General features: G+C 37.1%; 1 protein-coding gene across 1 annotated transcript in view; it reads left to right on the top strand.

The window, feature by feature from the left end:
- Positions 1-19901, top strand: part of HMCN1 (hemicentin 1) — a 521571-nt gene that overhangs the window by 298472 nt on the left and 203198 nt on the right. Inside the window, exons 31-36 of the mRNA XM_081492191.1 lie at positions 8418-8696; positions 9219-9500; positions 10268-10376; positions 12950-13119; positions 14328-14482; positions 18353-18476. Coding sequence (XP_081348317.1) covers positions 8418-8696; positions 9219-9500; positions 10268-10376; positions 12950-13119; positions 14328-14482; positions 18353-18476 — 1119 coding nt within the window. The remainder of the gene's footprint in view (positions 1-8417; positions 8697-9218; positions 9501-10267; positions 10377-12949; positions 13120-14327; positions 14483-18352; positions 18477-19901) is intronic.

Raw genomic sequence — 19901 nt, 5'->3', positions numbered from 1 at the left:
ATATTTTAGACATATTGAACTAAGTAAAAGGTGGTTTTTTTCATAGTTTTTAATGTGACTATTGGAAAATTTTAAATTATATATATGGTCATTATATTTCTGTTGGACAGTGATTGTTTGCTTATCAATAAGAACTTGGGCTTCTGAGGTAAATCAACTTGGGTTCAGATCCAACTTACGCCACTTACTAGCTTTGCAACTTTGAACAAATTACCTAACCCCTCTGAGCTTCAGTTCCTCATCTCTAAAATGGGGATAATAATAGCACCTACTTAATAATGAAATTGTAAGGATCAGTTGTTGGATACTTGACACATATTGCCTGGCTTACAGTGAAACTTCAATACATATTTATGGTTGTTGTTTAGTCGCTAAGTTGTGTTTGACTTTTATTATTATCTACTTACTATTCTATTATCTTGCTGCTTGAAGTCTGTATATAGAATATAGCTTGATTTCTATATAAATTCATTGAATTGCAGATCTCCCTCTTTTTAATGTTAGTTGTCCTTATATAATGTTTGACTAGCTTTCTTGAATCAAATTTTACTTAATACAGGCTTTTAAATCATTTCTGTCTATAAATAGAAGTGTGTGGAATAAATTAGTCTTGAATAGACATGTCCTCCAAAATACAGTAATGTTACTGAAAGATTAGCTATACAGGCATCCAAGTTAAACAAATGTGCTATTGCTACCATTGGCCTCCTACCAAAACCAGGCTTTGAAACAATAGGTGCAATATTTCCCTTAAGCCATTGAGTAGTCTTTTCTACATTGTTGTGTTGTTGCCAAAGTCTGTGATGAATACTTGTGGTGATTCAGTTCGACTCCTACTTCCATAGGACTTGGGCTCTTTCATTTCAGATCCTCTTGTTCATTCAGTATCATGTCCTCAGGCATGCAGAAGAGTATAATTTTAAATATTATAATTCAGGAAATACCATTTCTTCTCTAGCAAGCTTGTCTACACCTCTGAGTGGGTTATCTTAAGCTTATTTTATTTCACTTGTGAAAATGCTTTTATTTATAAAAATAAATGAAACATATACCATACTTGGACTGTGAGGAATACTAATATAGATCTCAGGTTGAGAATGTGTTTCACACTGCAACTGATTCATTCATTTTCTTTATTTATGTGAGGATAAAGCAGGTGGATCTGATGCACCTGAAAGGCAGAAATACACATTTTGCATGAATAAGGAAAGAAATGGAGAGAAAATATGAGTGAAAAATAAAAGATATGGAGGGAAAATGAATGTGAAAAGGAAAAAGAAATAAACGAGCATTTAATAACCTGTGGGGAGATCATGCAAATTCTTAGCTAGTAGTTTGAGGTAAAGATTTTTACCCCCAAAATAAATGATTTTTATCCATGATTTTTTACTTAATCATGGATAAGTTTCAGATCTGAGAGTTTCCCCAAATAGTATAAAAGTTTTTGAGTGTATATACACGGCACATTTTCATGTACAATGGGTTCATAACATTTACCTGTATCACCTTTCCTCAAACAGAAGTATGGAACTCAGGAAAGTATATATGAATTAAACTGATGCAGGAAGAAATATTTATCTGAGAAATTTAAACAGTAAATGGTATATTGTTCTGCTGTCAGCTAGAAATGTTTTTTGAGTAATTTTTTCTCAGTTTCATAAATGCAAACTTTTTAAACAAGCCCTTTTCAGTACAAGTGGTATTCCTTTGTAGAACATTCATGGAGGGTAAGGGGTTGTTTGAACCTATGTCCTTGACTTCATTAATGTATCATCCAACTAATTAGGCTAGCCAGTTTATTTAGACAATTTGAGCCATAAAGTTGATATATATTTCCAGATTAACATCAATAGGCTGAAATCAATATTAAAATTTAAAGTCTGAGTAAAATGTTCTTTCTTAAGATTTAAAAATGGTGGCTTGAATTTATATTAGCTAATTATTTATAGCAGAACTTGACAAACTTTTTTTATAAAGGGCAAGATGGTAAATAGATTTACCTATTGATGAACAGATTCAAAGAATTAAATCTTACAGACAGAATGCCTGAAGAACTATGGATAGAGTTTCATAACATTGTATGAGAGGCAGTGACCAAAACCATTGCAGAGAAGAAGAAATGCAAGAAGGCAAAGTGGTTGTCTGAGGAAGCTTTACAAATGGCTGAGGAAATAAGACAAGCTAAAAAGCAAGGGAGAAAGGGAAAGATATACTCCACTCAATGAATGCAGAGTTCCAGAGAATTTCAAGGAGAGATAAGAAGGCCTTCTTCAATAAACGGTGCAAAGGAATAGAGGAAAACTACAGAATGGCAAAGACCAGAGATCTCTTCAAGAAAATTTCATGTAAGAATGTGCACAATAAATGATAGAAACAGTAAGGACCTAACAGAGGCAGAAGAGATTAAGAAGAGGTGGCAGGAATGCACAGAAGAACTATACAAAAAAAAGGTCTTAATGACTGAGATAACCATGATGGTATGGTCACTCACCTAGAGCCAGACATCCTGGAGTGTGAAGTCAAGTGAGCCTTAAGAAACATCACTATGAACAAAGCTAGTGGGGGTGATGGAATTCCAGCTGAGCTATTTCAGATCCTAAAAGATGATGCTGTTAAACTTATGCATTCCATATGCCAACAAATTTGGAAAACTCAGCAATGGCCACAGGACTGGAAAAGGTCAGTTTTCATCCCAATAGCAAAGAAGAGCAGTGCTAAAGAATGTTCATACCACCATACAATTGCATTCATTTTCCATGCTAGTAGGATTATGCTCAAAATTCTTCAAGCTGGGCCTGAGCAGTACTTGAATTGAGACCATCCAGATGTACAAGCTGGGTTTAGAAAAGGCAGAGAAATGTGAGATCAAATTGTCAACATTCGTTGGATCGTAGAGAAAGCAAGGGAATTCCAGAGAAACATCTACATCTGCTTCATCAACTATGCAAAAGCCTTTAACTGTGTGGATCACAGCAAACTGTGGCAAATTCTCAAAGAGATGGGAATACCAGACCACCTTACCTGCCTCGTGAGAAATCTGTCTGCAAGTCAAGAAGCAACAGTTAGAACCGTATGTGGAACAACTGACTTGGTTCAAAATTGGGAAAGAAGTATGTCAAGGCTGTAAATTGTCACCCTATTTATTTAACTTATATGCAAAGTACATCATGCAAAATACCAGGCCAAATGAGTTACAAGCAAAGACATTACTTTGCCAACAAAGGTCCATATAGTCAAAGCTATAGTCTTTCCAGTAGTCATGTATGGTTGTGAGAGTTGGACCATAAAGAATGCTGAGCACTGAAGAACTGATGCTTTCGAGTTGTGGTGCTGGAGAAGACTCTTGAGAGTCCCTTGGACTGCAGGGAGTTTAAACCAGTCAATCCTAAAGGAAATCGATAAACCCTGGATACTCATTGGAAAGACTGAGGTCCAATACTTTGGCCACCTGATATGAACAGCTGACTCATTGGAAAAGACCCTGATGCTGGGAAAGATAGAAGGCAAAAGGAGAAGAGGGAAGCAGAGGATGAGATCTTTAGATAGCATCACTGACTCAATGGGCATGAACTTGGGCAAACTCCAGGAGATAGTGAGGGACAAGGAGGCCTGGCATGCTGCAGTCCATGGGGTTGCAAAGAATCGGACACAACTTAGCAACTGAATGACAACAAAGTTGGAAAATATTTTAGGTTTTTCAGACTGTGAGAAATTCAATGATATTATGTAGGTATTTACATAAAAAAATAGAAATAAATGTCTACCAATTGTTTGATATTCTGTCTTTCTGGTAATCATAAAAATTGTAAAATATGTTGTAATACAAGTCTACTAATGAGAATGGAATTCCTTTGGAAGGATAACATTTTACTAAGAGTTCAAAGTTAATGTTTACTATCACCAAAGTTGAATTCAGATGTTCATCTGTTAATACTGATCTGTAATGAGATTTTATGTATTTCATCTTTGAAAATGTCTTTTCATGAAAATAGATATTCAAATACTAACGTCATTTCACAAACATGATTTTAATTGATTATATTCATTACTTGAAAGGCATTTGCAGAATTCTGTTACATTCTTTTGAAATTTGACTTTCACCCTGCCCTTCTGCTAACTAGCTAATCAATTACAATTGAGGGTTAGATGGAAGGACCTCATTTTCAGAGATAAATGGACTTTAAATGTGGAAGGTTATTCTGCATTTGCATCAAAGTCTGACAAATGTTATTGAAACTGAATGTTGAGTTCAGAAAATATATTCGTTACAAATTTGTAGGGAAATCAAGATCTCAGTTTTGTTTGACAGCATGGAAAATGCGAAGAGCAACTTGTGATTACTTGTGATTCAAACAACAGAATGATTATCAGCAATATAGATTTTGCATTTAAGAGCTGATTTTGTCTGATACTTTTAGGTTGAATTTATTAAGAAACATTGTCAAGTTTGTAGTAAAACTTAAGTTCCACAGTCATTCAGTATGCAATTAGTGTTTGAGAACAATTCTCATTCAAAGAAAATTCAGTCTTAGTACTAAGCTCAAAAAATTAAAATGTAACTTTTCCACCATTAAGACATTAAACTGCTATAAGTTAGGATAATTCATTATATTCACCTTTTAATTCTGACAAAAATTCATGGAACTGATGGTATTTAAGTCCATAAGAGCAAGTAAGATACACCATGGACAGTACTGCCTCAATAACTCATGAATATTTTACACAAGTGCTTGCTGATTAATACTACAAAGAATAAAGATAGACTTTTAAACCCTTACATTTTAATAAGCCATGTAAATTTTTCTAGTAACCTTAGTAAATTTCTCTAAACTAATGGTATTTTTTATCACCATCAGTTATAGCACATCTTAGCAGATTCCACTTCAGACTGTACTGATTTAGTGTTTTTTCAACTTCTTTGAAAATATCTTTATCTGCAATTGTTCCATGCAGGCTATTCTTAGTGGCCAATTTTTCAGTATATTCAAACATGGCATTGACTCATCAAATAAAAGATGACTAAGCAGTATCAGCAACATCTGTCAATGTGTTAAGAGCCAAGAATATTGTTCAGAAAAGTCCCTTTAAATAAAATTATTAATGTTGTCAATGTTCTCAACTCTTCAAGCAATTATTCTTGTGGAAAAGCTAATAATCTTAAACAAACTGATTAGACACAGTTCTTTACTAATGCAATCATGCTTGATTTATTATACTTAAATCACTCTTAAATTAAAGGCTTTCCTTCCTTGGCTAACAAAATGAGCCACTAAGAAACTTAAATTGTAGGCTCATTTTGACTTTTTCTCTTTGTGAAGAAATTCTGCTTAAGGAAACATTCCATTTTTTATTAATTTATCTGCTGTCTTTCTTTGAATGGGAAATACTGTGATGAGTGCTTAGTCTTGTAAAGTTAGTATACACTGATTTTAATAACACTATATTTTTTTCAAAACAGCTATACTGTTATTAAAAAATAAACTGAGTGCTTTGCCATTGAACTTAATAACAGAATAAACCACAATGTGCTGTGCTTTAAAAATGTTACATTTTAAAGCCCATTTTTCTCTCTTTTATTTTCAATGTTTTTATACAAGGAGTATGCACTGGTAATAAAGGTAAAATAAAATATCATGTTATGGTGATATTTATGGCACTTCAAATGCTATTGGGTTATAACTATGTTACTGAAATTTATGGTGAGCTGAACAACAGTGAGAAGCAGTGAGAACACTGTATTTGGTATTTATTGCAACAATTTAACTTGGTCGTTGTAGAAGTGAAAGTATCCATAGACGGTACCTAAACAAATGAACATGACTGTATTCCAATAAAACTTAATGGGTGCTGAAGTTGGAATTTCATATAATTTTTACATGTCACAAAATATTATTGTTTTGCTTTTTTTCCAATTGTTTAAAAATGTAACAACTACGCTTGATTCAGCATCTCCATGATTGGCCTGTGAGCTGCTGCCTGATCTATATAGTAAATTACCTTATAGAAAAATTATTCTACCATCAAATTCACCTCACAATGCAGGTATACATCTGAGATATTGCAGGTTTAGTTCCAGACCACCACAATAAATATTGCAATAAAGTGAGTCACACACATTTTTTTTTTAGTTTCCCTGTCTATTAGATGTACCAAAGTATTATGTCTTAAAACTTAATTTTAAAAAATACTTTATTGCTAAAAAATACCATCATTTGAGCCTTTGGCAAGTCATAGTAGTAACATTAAAATCACTGATCAAAGATCTCCACAACAAATATAATAACAATGAAAAGGCTTGAAACATTGATAGAACTACCAAAATGTGATGGAGATGGCAAGTAAGCAAATGCTTTTGGAAAAATAGTGCCAATACACTTACTCAGTGCAGGGTTGCCACAGACCTTCAGTGTGTGAAAAATATACAATGTCTGCAAAGCACAATAAGTCAAAGTGCAATAAAACGAGGTATGCCTGTATAGTATGCCTGTATAGTAGATCTTGCCTTCATTTATGTGTGAGAAAAAAATGTGTATATGAATGTTTGTCACTATGAACTGGTTCTAAGAACAATTATCAGAAAACATTAAGGAATTTCGCTTAGATTCGGATATCATTTTCTAATATTCTTTTCTACTAAAAAGAACCAGAGCTTCTAGGAGAAATAGTTACTTCTAGGGCTGGGGCAGGGAATATATAGATGAGCCTGGAGCCTGTAGTAGGGGCAGAAAACAAGAAAGTACTAAAATAATGTAATGTATGTCAAAGGGGCTTGCTGCTGCTGCTGCTAAGTCGCTTCAGTCGTGTCCAACTCTGTGCGACCCCATAGACAGCAGCCCACCAGGCTCCGCTGTCCCTGGGATTCTCCAGGCAAGAATACTGGAGTGGGCTGCCATTTCCTTCTCCAGTGCATGAAAGGGAAAAGTGAAAGTGAAGTTGCTCAGTCGTGTCCGACTCTTAGCGACCCCATGGACTGTAGCCTACCAGGCTCCACCGTCAAAGGGGCTTAGGTAGGGTCAATTGGAATTGTTCTCAATGGCCATAACTGGAAAAATTTGAACAATAAAATAATGTAGTGTTGGATTATACTCAAAGTATAATAAGTCTCCATGAGTCTATATTGATTGAAATAGATAAAGTGGGGATGAGAGACAAATCTCCCATACAGAGAATTCCAAAAAAAATTATGTAGATACTTTCCCCCTCTCAAGGAAGTAGAACATAATAGCTCCCCACCTGATACCTATGGGCTGGGAAGAGAGTAACTTTCCAGTAAGAAACATAGCAAAATCTACCTCAACCAGGTGATGAAGGTCAACATCATCAGTGATATGCCATGTTGATAGTGTGTACCCTTGATACAATTGATGAGAATGGCACTCTACCTCTGTCATTGTGCTTCCAAAACTCATAATTCTCGTCCCATAAGAAAATATTCTCTTCTAAAATAAAATTTTATGTAAAAAAATAAGACACTCAAATTCAGGCACATGCCATTTGATTTCTTTTAAACTATTGGAATGATAGCAGAATCTTGGCATGATTGTGTTCAGAGTATATAGCAGGGCTTGAGCTAGTGCCATTGTTTTTCCAGCAGCACAGTCCTCATGTAGTGTGAGAAGCCAGGCATGTGGTTGCTGAATTATGGAAGATACACATGCAACCAATTAGATGAGTATAGTTCAGTGAATGAACTCTCTGTAGTTCCAAAAGAAAATAGTAAGCAAAAGTTAGACTCTACAGTTCTTACCAGTAGCTGGATTCTAAAAGCACTTAGACCTTTTGTATTTCCTGGGGAAAGGGCATGCAGTTGTATCTCCTCTGACATTTTTGCTCTCTTGGCCTGATTTCAAACTTACTGTATTTACTTTAAGTGGGATTTATTTTTGTTTTGCTTTGTTTGTTAAACATGACTTTCTTAGTTACAGTAACATGATCTATTGGACTTAAATGAACCCCTGAAATGAAAACTGAGTTTCTACTTTTACTGAAATCTGACTCCCAAAAGGAGGGTGATGAAAATTGTTTTGACAAGACAGGCAACTGATTGTTGTTGTTATCGTTTAGTTGCTAAGTCATGTCTGACTCTTTGCAACCCCATGGACTGTAGCCAGGCTCCTCCGTCCATGGGATTCTCTAGGCAAGAACACTGGAGTGAGTTGTCATTTTCTACTCCAGGGGATCTTCCAGACTCAGGGATTGATCCTGCATCTCCTGCATTTGCAGGCAGGTTCTTTACCACTGAGCCACCAGGGAATCCCCAGGCAACTAATGATCGGTAGATAAATCACAGACTTCCTAATTGTCTTTAATTCATATTTACTTTACTGCATTATTTAAACATCTGGAGCATTCATTTGAGACTTTTATGCAGATGCTAGAACTTAGAAGGCTTGTTTGTGTTCTGAAATCCTTTGTAGTTCCACCTAGTATTAAAGGAGGGAATGTCACCACAGAAGTGTCAGCTTTGATCAACAGCATGATTAAACTGGAATGTGAAACACGAGGACTTCCAATGCCTGCTATTGCTTGGTATAAGGATGGCCAGACAGTCATATCCAGCTCACAAGCACTTTATGTTGAAAAAGGACAATTTCTTCATATCCCTCGAGCACAGGTCTCTGATTCAGGGACATATAAGTGTCAAGTAACCAATGTTGCTGGAACTGCTGAAAAATCCTTCCATGTGGATGTCTATGGTAAGGAAAATACGTATGTTTTTATTATGTGCTTTTCTGCCTATGCTTCCCTGTACACTGACATCTAGTTTGTTCACTGATAAATCCCTGCTGAGTTGTGTTGTCTTCTATATTCATGGATTGAAATTGGAAGAATTTGTCCCTTGATTTGAAAAAAAGTTTTAAGAAACTAAAGGTAGTAAGAAGTGATCATTCATTCAGTCAGTCATTTGCCTTTGGCTCCTAGGAGTCTAGACCATTTGATTTTTATGGAGAAGGTAAAGTAGTTCTTAGGACAAAGATCATTCTCTCTAGTTTGTCCTTTGTAAACCAGACACGGTATAGAGTAACCCTCAATATTTAGGACAGTTGTAGATAAGCAGAACCAAGAAATTCTTTCCTGAGTAGCTTAGTGGGGGAGGGTCATGACTGTTGTTTGAGTATAGTTCCTATAGTCAACCTGTGTGAGTAAAAAGAAAGATCCCCTTTATTTCATTAGGATTCCAAAGAATTGCCTGAAATATTGCTTTTCTCTGCCTCTAGTTCCTCCAATGATTGAAGGTGACTTGGCTGCGCCTCTGAATAAGCAAGTGATTGTCGCTCATTCACTGACACTGGAGTGTAAAGCTGCCGGCAACCCTCCTCCAGTTCTAACCTGGTTGAAAGACGGTGTACCTGTGAAAGCCAGTGACAACATCCGTATAGAAGCTGGTGGGAAGAAACTAGAAATCACAAGTGCCCTAGAAGTCGATAGGGGACAGTATATATGTGTGGCTACGAGTGTGGCTGGAGAAAAGGAAATCAAATACGAAGTTGATGTCTTAGGTAAATGAGAAGGCCACCCCCTTATTCTCATATTCATAACACAACCTGCCTTGTTTGTGAAATGCTTTTGTGTTGTTGAAATAATCAAGCAATCTTAGAGAAGGTTTAGTTATCTGTTCAGCTCTGGACTACATATTACTGAATGGTGGATTGACCACCAGAGTCCCAAGATGTAAAATCCCACCTAAATCTTCCACTTATTCTGATAAGTACACTTTTTAAATATATAGATGCATTTTTACATCTGTGACAATATCTGATTGCAGTGAATGATAGCATGGTCTCTCACTGTGACTGTGAGTAACATTTTTACATCTGTGACAGTATCTGTGCATTGAGTGACAATATGTCATGAACACTGTGCTAAACAACAAGAAACAGTCTGTGGACCTTGGGAAGTCATCTTGTAGCCTTACTCTCTTTATGAAATGAAACTTTCAATGCAGGCCCAATTTTTGAGGTTCCCTTATCATATTCTAATGACAATAAACAGCATAAGATATGAACCAACTATGTTCTCATAGCATCTGCAGTGCCATAGTGCTAGATTAACTGAGAAAAATTCACAGTGTGGCAAAAGTATATTTATTGACTCTGGCAAATGCACATTATAAAATGTATCTTAGAGTCCATTTCAAGTATTCTTCATGTACCAAATGACTGATACTTATCAGCCTTCTAAAGAACAACTTAGTATTGCTTAATGTGATACTATATTTTCTCTTGTATACATTTCTTTGTATGTTTCATCCCTCTTTTTTTTCTAGTGCCACCAGCTATAGAAGGAGGAGATGAAACGTCTTACTTCATTGTAATGGTCAATAACTTGCTGGAATTAGATTGTCAAGTGACAGGTTCTCCTCCACCAACTATCATGTAAGGGCTTTGGTATGTCTTCTAAATACCTCCCACTTTTTTATTTGAGAGTTTTAGAGCTATTTTGAACGAGGTTCTGTGTCACTAAAAAGTGATTGTATAAAGTTATACTGATTATATACCTCTTTTATTAAAAGATGTATTCTGTAATTGGGTTGGCCAAAAATTTCATTTGGCAGAAGAAAGCTGAATAAACTTTTTGGCAAACTCAATGCAAGGCAACTTTTATCTGATACTCACAGGGCCCATAAATCTGCTCCATTAGCCGATTCATTATACGCTCTTGTGAAAGTGAAGTCACTCAGTCATGTCTGACTCTTTGCGACCCCATGGACTGTAGCCTACCAGGCTCCTCCATCCATGGGGTTTTTCAGACAAGAGTACTGGAGTGGGTTGCCATTGCTTTCTCCAGAGGATCTTCTCAACCCAGGGATCGAACCTAGGTCTCCCGCATTGTAGGCAGACGCTTTACCGTCTGAACCACCAGGGAAGCCATTATATGCTCTTAAAAATTACATTTTCAATTCATGGAAACAGAATATTAAGCATTATCTGTCAGATCTTCTTGAAGCACTGAGATGTTTAATGAACAACTAAATTTAAAACAGTGTACCAGAATTATTAGGGAAATAGAGGAACTTAACATGAATATATGACTACCAATTCTTTTTTTTCTCATTCCTTCATTCACAAAGTATTTCTTGAATACTTACCTTTCATTTACAAGGTGCTATGGGATACGCAAACAAACAGATGCTCAACTAGTTGTTGGAATAAAATAGGTCCACACATGATTATGGGCTTCTCTAGTGGCTCAGACAGTAAAGAATCTGCCTGCAATGAGGGAGACCTGGGTTTGATCCCTGGGTTGGGAAGATCCCCTGGAGGAGGGCTTGGCAACCCACTCCAGTATTCTTACTCGGAGAATTCCATGGACAGAGAAGCCTGGTGGACTACAGTCCATGGGGTCACGAAGGGTCGGACAAGACTGAGCGACTAAGCACATATACACATGACTATAAACTAAATGGAAAGTGATAACTCATAATAAACTAAAATTGATAAAATACCATATGATTTTATTTTTTTCTTTTTTTTTTTTTCCTTTTTCTTTTTTTTATAAATTTATTTATTTTAGTTGGGGGCTAATTACTTTACAATATTGTAATAGTTTTTGCCATACATTGACATGAATCAGCCATGGGTTTACATGTGTTTCCCTTCCTGGACCCCCCACCCACCTCCCTCCCCATCCCATCCCTCTGGGTCATCCCATTGCCCCGGCCCTGAGCCCTTGTCTCATGCATCGAACATGGAATGGTGTTCTGTTTCACATATGATAATATACACGTTTCAATGCTATTCTCCCAGAACGTCCCACCCTCACCTTCTCCCTCAGAGTCCATAAAATTGTCCTATGCATCTGTGTCTCTTATTCTGTCTCGCATATAGGGTTATCGTTACCATCTTTCAAATTCCATATATATGCATTAGTATACTGTATTGTTGTTTTTCTTTCTGGCTTACTTCACTCTGTATAATGGGCTCCAGTTTCATCCATCTCAGTAGAACCGATTCAAATGTATTTTTTTAATGGCTGAGTAATATTCCATTGTGTATATGTACCACAGCTTCCTTATCCATTCGTCTGCTGATGGACATCTAGGTTGCTTCCATGTCCTGGCTATTGTAAACAGTGCTGCGATGAACATTGGGGTACACGCGTCTCTTTCAATTCTGGTTTCCTTGGTGTATATGCCCAGCAGTGGGATTGCTGGGTCATATGGCAGTTCTATTCCCAGTTTTTTAAGGAATCTCCACACTGTTCTCCATAGTGGCTGTACTAGTTGGCATTCCCACCAACAGTGTAAGAGGATAAACTAAAATAAACTAAAATTGATAAAATACCATATGATTTTAGAGTTTTATTTTACAGATGTTTTAGGATTGTGTGTGTTTTGCTGGCTAATGTTATGTAAACATTGGAAGTAAGGGACGTGTAGGAGCATTTGCCTCTTTCTGTAGCCCGGCATTGATAGAAAAATGAAGAACTGTACGCATAGTTCTTTGGTTTCCTACAATATGCCAACTTCTTTTTAAATTTTTTCTTTTCCTGATTTACAATTTATTTCATAGAGTGAGCAAATGGGGAATTAGGGAAGTACATAATTGAGAATATATATAAACATATCATGCTCTTCTGTGCTGTGCTAAGTCGCTTCAGTTGTATCTGACTCTTTGCGACCCTACGGACTGTAGCCCACCAGGTTCCTCTGTCCATGGGGTTCTCCTGGCATGAATACTGGAGTGGGGTGCCATGCCCTTCTCCAGGGAGTGTTCCCAACTCAGGGATTGAACCCAGGTCTGTTATATCTACTACATTAGGCAGGCGGATTCTTTACCTCTAGCACCACCTGGGAAGCCCAAATATAAGTGTACACATACATAAATATATAAGTATAATATATGTTAGTAAATGTAGCTTCTCCAAGATAGAGTGGTTGGTTGATGATTTTTAGGAATGCAGTTATTTAAAATATATCTCCAGACTTCTTTTTGCTCTATTTCTATAGGTGGCTGAAGGACGGCCAGCTCATTGATGAAAGAGATGGATTCAAGATCTTACTAAATGGACGCAAACTGGTTATTGCCCAGGCTCAAGTGTCAGACACAGGCCTTTATCGGTGTGTAGCCACAAACACTGCTGGAGACCACAAGAAGGAATTTGAAGTAACTGTTCATGGTATGCTGAAGAAGGGACAGGAACATTTCACTGAAAATTCATTTACGCATCATTTCTGTATCTAATTCAGATGTGACTCATTAATCTGGATAAATCTTGAATTGTGGAAAGTAGTGCAAATTTAAATGTGAATTTGGATGAAAATTTGAGTTAAATAATGGAAAATTTTAAGGCACTTTATTAACACAGAAGATTTAACTGAGAGGTAACCATGTGAATGAATTGAGATGGAATTTAAATGGTAGGAGGTATATTCTACATAGCATGCAAGGGTCTGAGCAATGAGATCAAAGAAGATAGAAGAGATAGGCAGCAAATGTCAAATAAAGGGGGGTTATAAGCATTCAAGCTTTCAGCCAAAACAGAAGGGAGTGTGAATAAAGTCACTTCCAGAAATGGAGGCTGAAGGTGGGATGTGAGATCCATGGCACATAAGTGCATTCTTGGAACTGACATAATAGGGTTAGAACCATTACTCTAATGAGAGCAGCAAGCCTCTGCCAGGGTATTATGTATCTCATTTGCTAGTCGACCTTGGGAAGGGAAGGACTGGAATAAGAAACTGGAGAGCCTTTGGAAGCTACCAGCGGAGGTTTCTACGAACATCAGTTTCATTCTTCCCGGGCAGACTGGTTTTTCCCCCACTTTTTCAATCCCATGCTAGAATATAGCTAATCCCATTTCTCAGTGTCAATTCCAGTTCTTGAGGGAGGAAATCTGGCAGGCCCAGCCTAAATCAGATTACCATCCTGGATTTAATCAGCCCTGCTGGGGACAGATCCATGTGGTATAAATATGGGTACTGGAAACGTACCCTGATTTAATGAGGCAGTTCTGGAGAAATGGAAGGTCATAATACATTAGGAAAACAGACCAAAAGGTTGTAAGCCAAACATACACGTGGATTGCAGTTGCTGTAAACACATTTTACTTATTCTTTGGAGAACTAGAGATCCATACTTAAGAAATAAGTAACTCTAAAATTGCTAAAAATGAGAAAAGAAATGCATGGGTGAATGCATTTTGTTGTTTGTCAAAATAAATGTCTTTTTCTTTCTAAATGTCAAACCTTCAAGTTCTTGAATACAGATCTTTAAGTGTTGATCCTACTGATTATGGTTTTTGTTCTCTCTCTCCCTCTGTCCCTTCCTCAACTTTCTTTTTTCTTCCTTCTTTCCTTCCTTCTCTTCTCTTTTCCTTAAATCTAGTTCCTCCAACAATCAAATCCTCAGGTCTTTCTGAGAGAGCTGTATTGAAGTACAAGCCCATGACCTTGCAGTGCGTAGCTAATGGCATTCCAAATCCATCTATTACATGGTTGAAAGATGGACAACCTGTCAACACTGCCCAAGGAAACCTCAAAGTAAGTATGAATATTATTATGTCGAAGATAAGAAAGCTATATAAGGAGCTGTCATATTCTCTTTTCTTAATTATTGATTTTCCCGTTGGACAGATTTCGCAGGAAATGCACTAAAATGTTATGTGTTTTCCTTAGGCTTGTTTAGAATTTAATATTTTGACTTGAAAAATGAAATTAAAGGCTAATAACTTTAACAATAATGTTGATTTTAACGTAGTGGTTGTTATTCATATTATCTCAGCATATGCCTGTTTTACTTGTTAAAAAAACAGGTGTCCCATAGATGAACAGTTCATCAGTACTAAGTCTGAGTATCCCAAATATGTTCATCTTTGACTAGGATTAAGGTGGAGTTATAAATACATAAGCCTAGGTGAAATATGTCTTGGAAAATATAGTTTAGTTTATAATCTTCAAGATGGCAGAGACTCAGTCTCTATGAGTAAGTTGATTTCTGTATCTTTCATACTGAGTATAGTCCCTGGCATATAACTGTAGTCAGTACATACGTGTTGAATTAAGAGATGGGTAGATTGTAAACCTGAGTAATTTAAATGATGCATTTATAGTAATAGATTTTGCTTCTAAGATCAGGTTGGTTGACTAAAATGGGCTTGCTCTTTGCTTGAGGTAAGTTTCAGTAATGGGGGATATGCAGAGTTCTTTTCCTGGCAGAAGTGATCGTATCTGTTCATTTATTATTCCTAATCCAAATCTAGTGGAATTAATCTCACTCATTTTGTGCTAACAAAAGATTTAAACGTAGCCTTCTAACATAGTGCAGGTAAACAACTGCTTACCTGTGAGACAGATATTTATCATATAATCATACAAAAGTATAATTGGAGACAGGGATGAGTAATTTTAAGAGAGAGTTTAGAGAGGTTTAAGAACAGATAATAAAAAATGCTGCCTTTGAGCATGTGTGGTTTGCAACCCCTGGAGCTTCCTGGATGTAATCTTGAAACCACCCCCCTATTCAGAGGGGAGAGAGAGACCTCAGAAAGAGTCACAGCACTCCAGATTGGTAGGGGCAGGTTTAATAAGCAAGGGAACTTACTTTCCAGGCTTGTCTTGAATGTCTGTAAGATGAGTACATCTGCTCACCTGCCTACCAAATCTTAAAAGTTTATATGGAGGCCCTAACTAGGTTTAGTCACATATCCGTTCAGATGGTCTCAACACCACACTACTATCTCAAGGCTATATCCTTGGGCAGTGTCTAGCACTGGGGAGGCAGATGCAATGCACATTCCAAACTTGAGGAGAGGGTCAGGAGCCTCCAAATGCTTGAGTCCAGCTCACAGGTCCTGCAGGCGGTCACATCCTCTCAACGGCCTCTTCCAAAAACATGAGGGTGATTTATGAAGGAAGTCTGTAAGCAGAGACCTGAAGAACATATGGAGTTAAATGGAAAAATTAATAGAAGAGAACTGAGTAGAATCTTTCAGAGAAGATGTTTGTGGGCAAACAAAGGGCAATATGACACCTCTTGAGAACCTGAAAGCAAGCTATTGGCTTAGGGAAACAAGAGCAAGGGAGAAATGATATTACAGATCAGAGGATGGGTAGAAAGTATTCAAGTATTGTTAATGTTTTTATTTTCACATTAAAGCATTGGGAGATTTTTGAATAGTTTTAAGAGAAAAATGACATGAGTAGGCTTACATTTTCAGGAGTTACCTAGGCCTCTTTGGAGAAAGAATTGAAGGAGTCAAGAGTAGATATGTGGAAATCCGTTGAACTTATTTATTTTTGTCTAGGAGAGAAAAGATAGAAATTTGGACTCATATACTGGCCACAGAGATGAAGATACATAGATGTACTTGAGAGTTATTTGCTGGTTAAATCATTAGGGCTGGATTGTAGATTGTTGATAAAAGGTGAGGGAGTGGGGAATATCAAGAAAAACTAGTAGGAATCTAGCATACACAGGTGCATAGATAGTGATGCCATCAAGTGAGAAAGGAGATTTTGGAGGCAGACAAGTTTGAGGGGGAAAAACTATGAGTTTTAGACTTTTCAGGGTTAAGATGGTCTTGAAATAAACTAGTGGAGATGCCAGGTGTAGACCATTGAATATATGGTCTTGGAGCTCAAAGGATAGCTGGAGATATTGACACATTATGATATTTCAAACTCATAGACAGGGATGACTTAATTCAAGGGCAAAATAAAGAGTAGGAAGAAATGGGAGAAAACTGATGTAACGCAGAGTCTTAAGAAATTATGGCACTTTTTAAAGGCCATGTGTGAAAGTACAGAAGTGAATATAAGTGTGTGAATGTGCTGCTTGCCATGTTTAGTACAGTATGGCTGGAGAATAAGTTAAGTGGGAGTGTACATGGTAGCGTATGGAGAGATCATCTGGGGTCAGAATGTGGTGAGCCTGGAAGGTTTTGCTGAGCTCCAGTTTCGTTCTGGGCAAAGTGGTGAGCCATGCATGAGCTTTGAAGGGGGACTGGTAAAAGGATCAAATTTGCATTTTAGACAAATTATTCTGGCAACAGTATGCAAGGCAGATTAACAGTTTGGGAGGCTGGAGACACTGGAATATAAATTAAGGAGCTATTATAATCCCACAGTGGCTGTGAGAATGGAGACAAGGGATCTGGGAAACATAGCATTGCCTAATTACTAGGAGAGTCAAAGTGGCCTCTGAAACCCAGATGACCGGTGCCATTAAACAAGACTGGAAACGTGACATGAGAATTAGGTTCAGAAATACGGGGAAAACAGTTATAAGCTTTGTTTTGGATGTGTTACACTTCATATGCTAACTTGTCCAGCAGACAGTTGGAAGCTCAGGAGAGAAGTTGAGGCCAGCGCTGTAAATTTAGGAGACTGCGCAGGATTCTTCATCGAAGACATGGATTTGGATGAAAACTATCAGAGAGCCAAGTTTCCTGTTTATGGGACAGGAAGAGGAAGCAGGTTCTGTAACCTACTGAGAAAGTCAGAGAGTGAGAACTAAGGGAGTATTGTCTCTGCAGCTACCAGAGAGCACAGTGACTGAAGGAGCAGGAAGTCCACAACGCCAAATGCTGCAGTCTGCGCTCACTGCCTGGACTGCTGGGTGCTGTGATTAGAAGTTACTGATGGGACTTCCCTGGTGGTCCAATGCTTGAGACTTTGCTTTCCAATGCAGGGGGTTCAGTCTCTAGTTGGGGAGCTATGATCCCACATGCCTGACGGCTGAAAAAACCAAAACATAAAGCAGAAGCAATCTTGTAACAAATTCAATAAAGACTTGAAAAATGGTCCACCTCAGAAGAAATCGTAAAAAAGGAAGTTACTGCTAACCCCTGAATAATCAGTTTCAAAGTATAACCACAGAATCACGAGTTCCAAAATGGTGGAGGCTGGTTGTCATGTGCTTAAGAGGGAAATAAGGAAAACCAGACAGGAGGAAATTTATCTGCATTTCCATTACTCATATTTTATAATTTTTATTGTTTTTCTGGCCCCTGTGACCATTTAATCAAAAAAGATTGTTGTTTTAAAACTATTTATGAAGTGTTATATAAATATAACCATGTTTTTTTTTTTCAAATAGCTACATTTTCATCACATACCTCATAGTTGCAGTGCTAAAGCCTTTTTATTCAGTGGACTTTTATGACTATACCAGCAGGCTGGCCTTAGGTAACTTTGTGTTTTCCAATGCATAAGAAAAGCTTTTCACTCAAAATAGTCTGTTTTCTTGCGCATGATGAAGTGATCTGGCTCTAATTTGTCAAAAGGTAATTAAGATACCAGCATAAAATATAATTAGATATTATAAACTTAAATGAGTTTGTCTCTTCAGCAAATATTTTCAAGTCCACGTGTAAAGTACAGAATGCTGCCATACTTTCTGATCCCAATTAGATACAGTCTTCTGGTCGACTTCTACAAATTGCCAAAGCCCTGATGGAAGATGCTGGCAGATACACGTGTGTGGCTACCAATGCAGCTGGAGAAACACAACAGCACATTCAACTGCATGTACATGGTAATGGCACCTCCATGTCTTAACAAAAGAGTATTTCTATGGTCTTTTTAAAAAAACATATTGGGCCCATTTTTATTGAATTGTAATATAAAAGAAATGAGGGTTTATTTTAGTCTGTATGAGAAAAGTATATAGTTTACTATAGTATATTGTCATTACTCATATTGAAGATCTTCAGTTTTCATGTCAAATAGATATGCTAGAGCTCATAAACAAGCATTCTACCTTGTATTTTAATTATTTCAATTCTGTCAGCTGATGGCTTTGTACAGATAACTTTTGTTGAAAAACCAGAAGTTGCAGGTTTGTTCCTTAGCATTGTCTGTGATTATCTTGCTTGCCTAAAAGATGAATTTTTAGAAGCTCTCTATTTTTAGAAGCTAGAAGTGAGTAGAAGCTATCTTTGACTGGGGATCTTCTCTTGTGTACTTTAATAAAAAGTCTGAGTGGCCATGGAATGCTTCATAAATATTACAGCTTTGCAGTAAACTTGAAAGACTCCCTGACCGTCAGTGTGAGACTTCAGATCTGTAGAGGTTCATCAGAAAGGACCAAGAATTGAAGGTTTGGACTTTCCTAATTCAGCCAAGGATATTTACAGAGAACTAGCAAACATATCCTGTACACTTGATTCATTTTCTCTAATTCATCTGATTGGTTGTTAAGCATTTTATTCATTCATTCCATCCATTTATTCATATATTCACCCCATATTTACTGAGTGATCTTAACCTGAAATAACACCCCAGCATTTAGCTTAACTCCAGGTATATAGTAAGAAGTCAATAAATGTTTGACAAATGAAAGAGTAAATAATAAGTGAATGAAAAAATTTCGTGTGAACATTGAATTGTTCTGTTTCTTTACATGTTTTCTTTTAATTAAATCTCCCAGTTAAAAAAACTCAAATGATCAATTCTCTAAATGTTTCCAAAACCCACTTGATCCTTTCCCCAGTTTTTCAGATATGAACATCTGACTTATGTCATGTACACAAACCATATTTCTTAGAGGACCTTTAGTTTTTCATTAAATAATTAACTTAATGATCAATATCTGACTGTAACCATCTTGGAATTGTCTCACTTGCGGGTTAGGGGACAGATTGACTGTGCTGTTCCTTAAGTTGCCTTGAATTTACCCCATTCCTCGTGAGGCCTTCTGTATCTTTCAAGTGTTCTTTGGCAGCTGTCTGCAGCATTTACTCAGACCTCAACTTCCATCTAAGAGTGTACTGGGGGTGGGCTTGCTCTCCTTCCCCATTTTCCTGCCCTGAGTCTCCTCCTCTCCTTTTTTGTGCAGATTATTTATCTTCTCCTTTCCAATAGCTTCAATCCTCATCTGGTCTCCATGGCTGGCTAAAAGGAAGTAGTTGAGTAGGATAGCATGATATGTTGCCATCATCTCAGGCACTGGACTCATGCC

The sequence above is a fragment of the Giraffa tippelskirchi genome, chromosome 5, assembly GCF_054371585.1.
Source record: "Giraffa tippelskirchi isolate mGirTip1 chromosome 5, T2T-mGirTip1v1.2.pri, whole genome shotgun sequence".
NCBI classification, from domain to species: Eukaryota; Metazoa; Chordata; class Mammalia; order Artiodactyla; family Giraffidae; genus Giraffa; species Giraffa tippelskirchi.
This window is presented reverse-complemented; position numbering and strand designations above follow the sequence as displayed.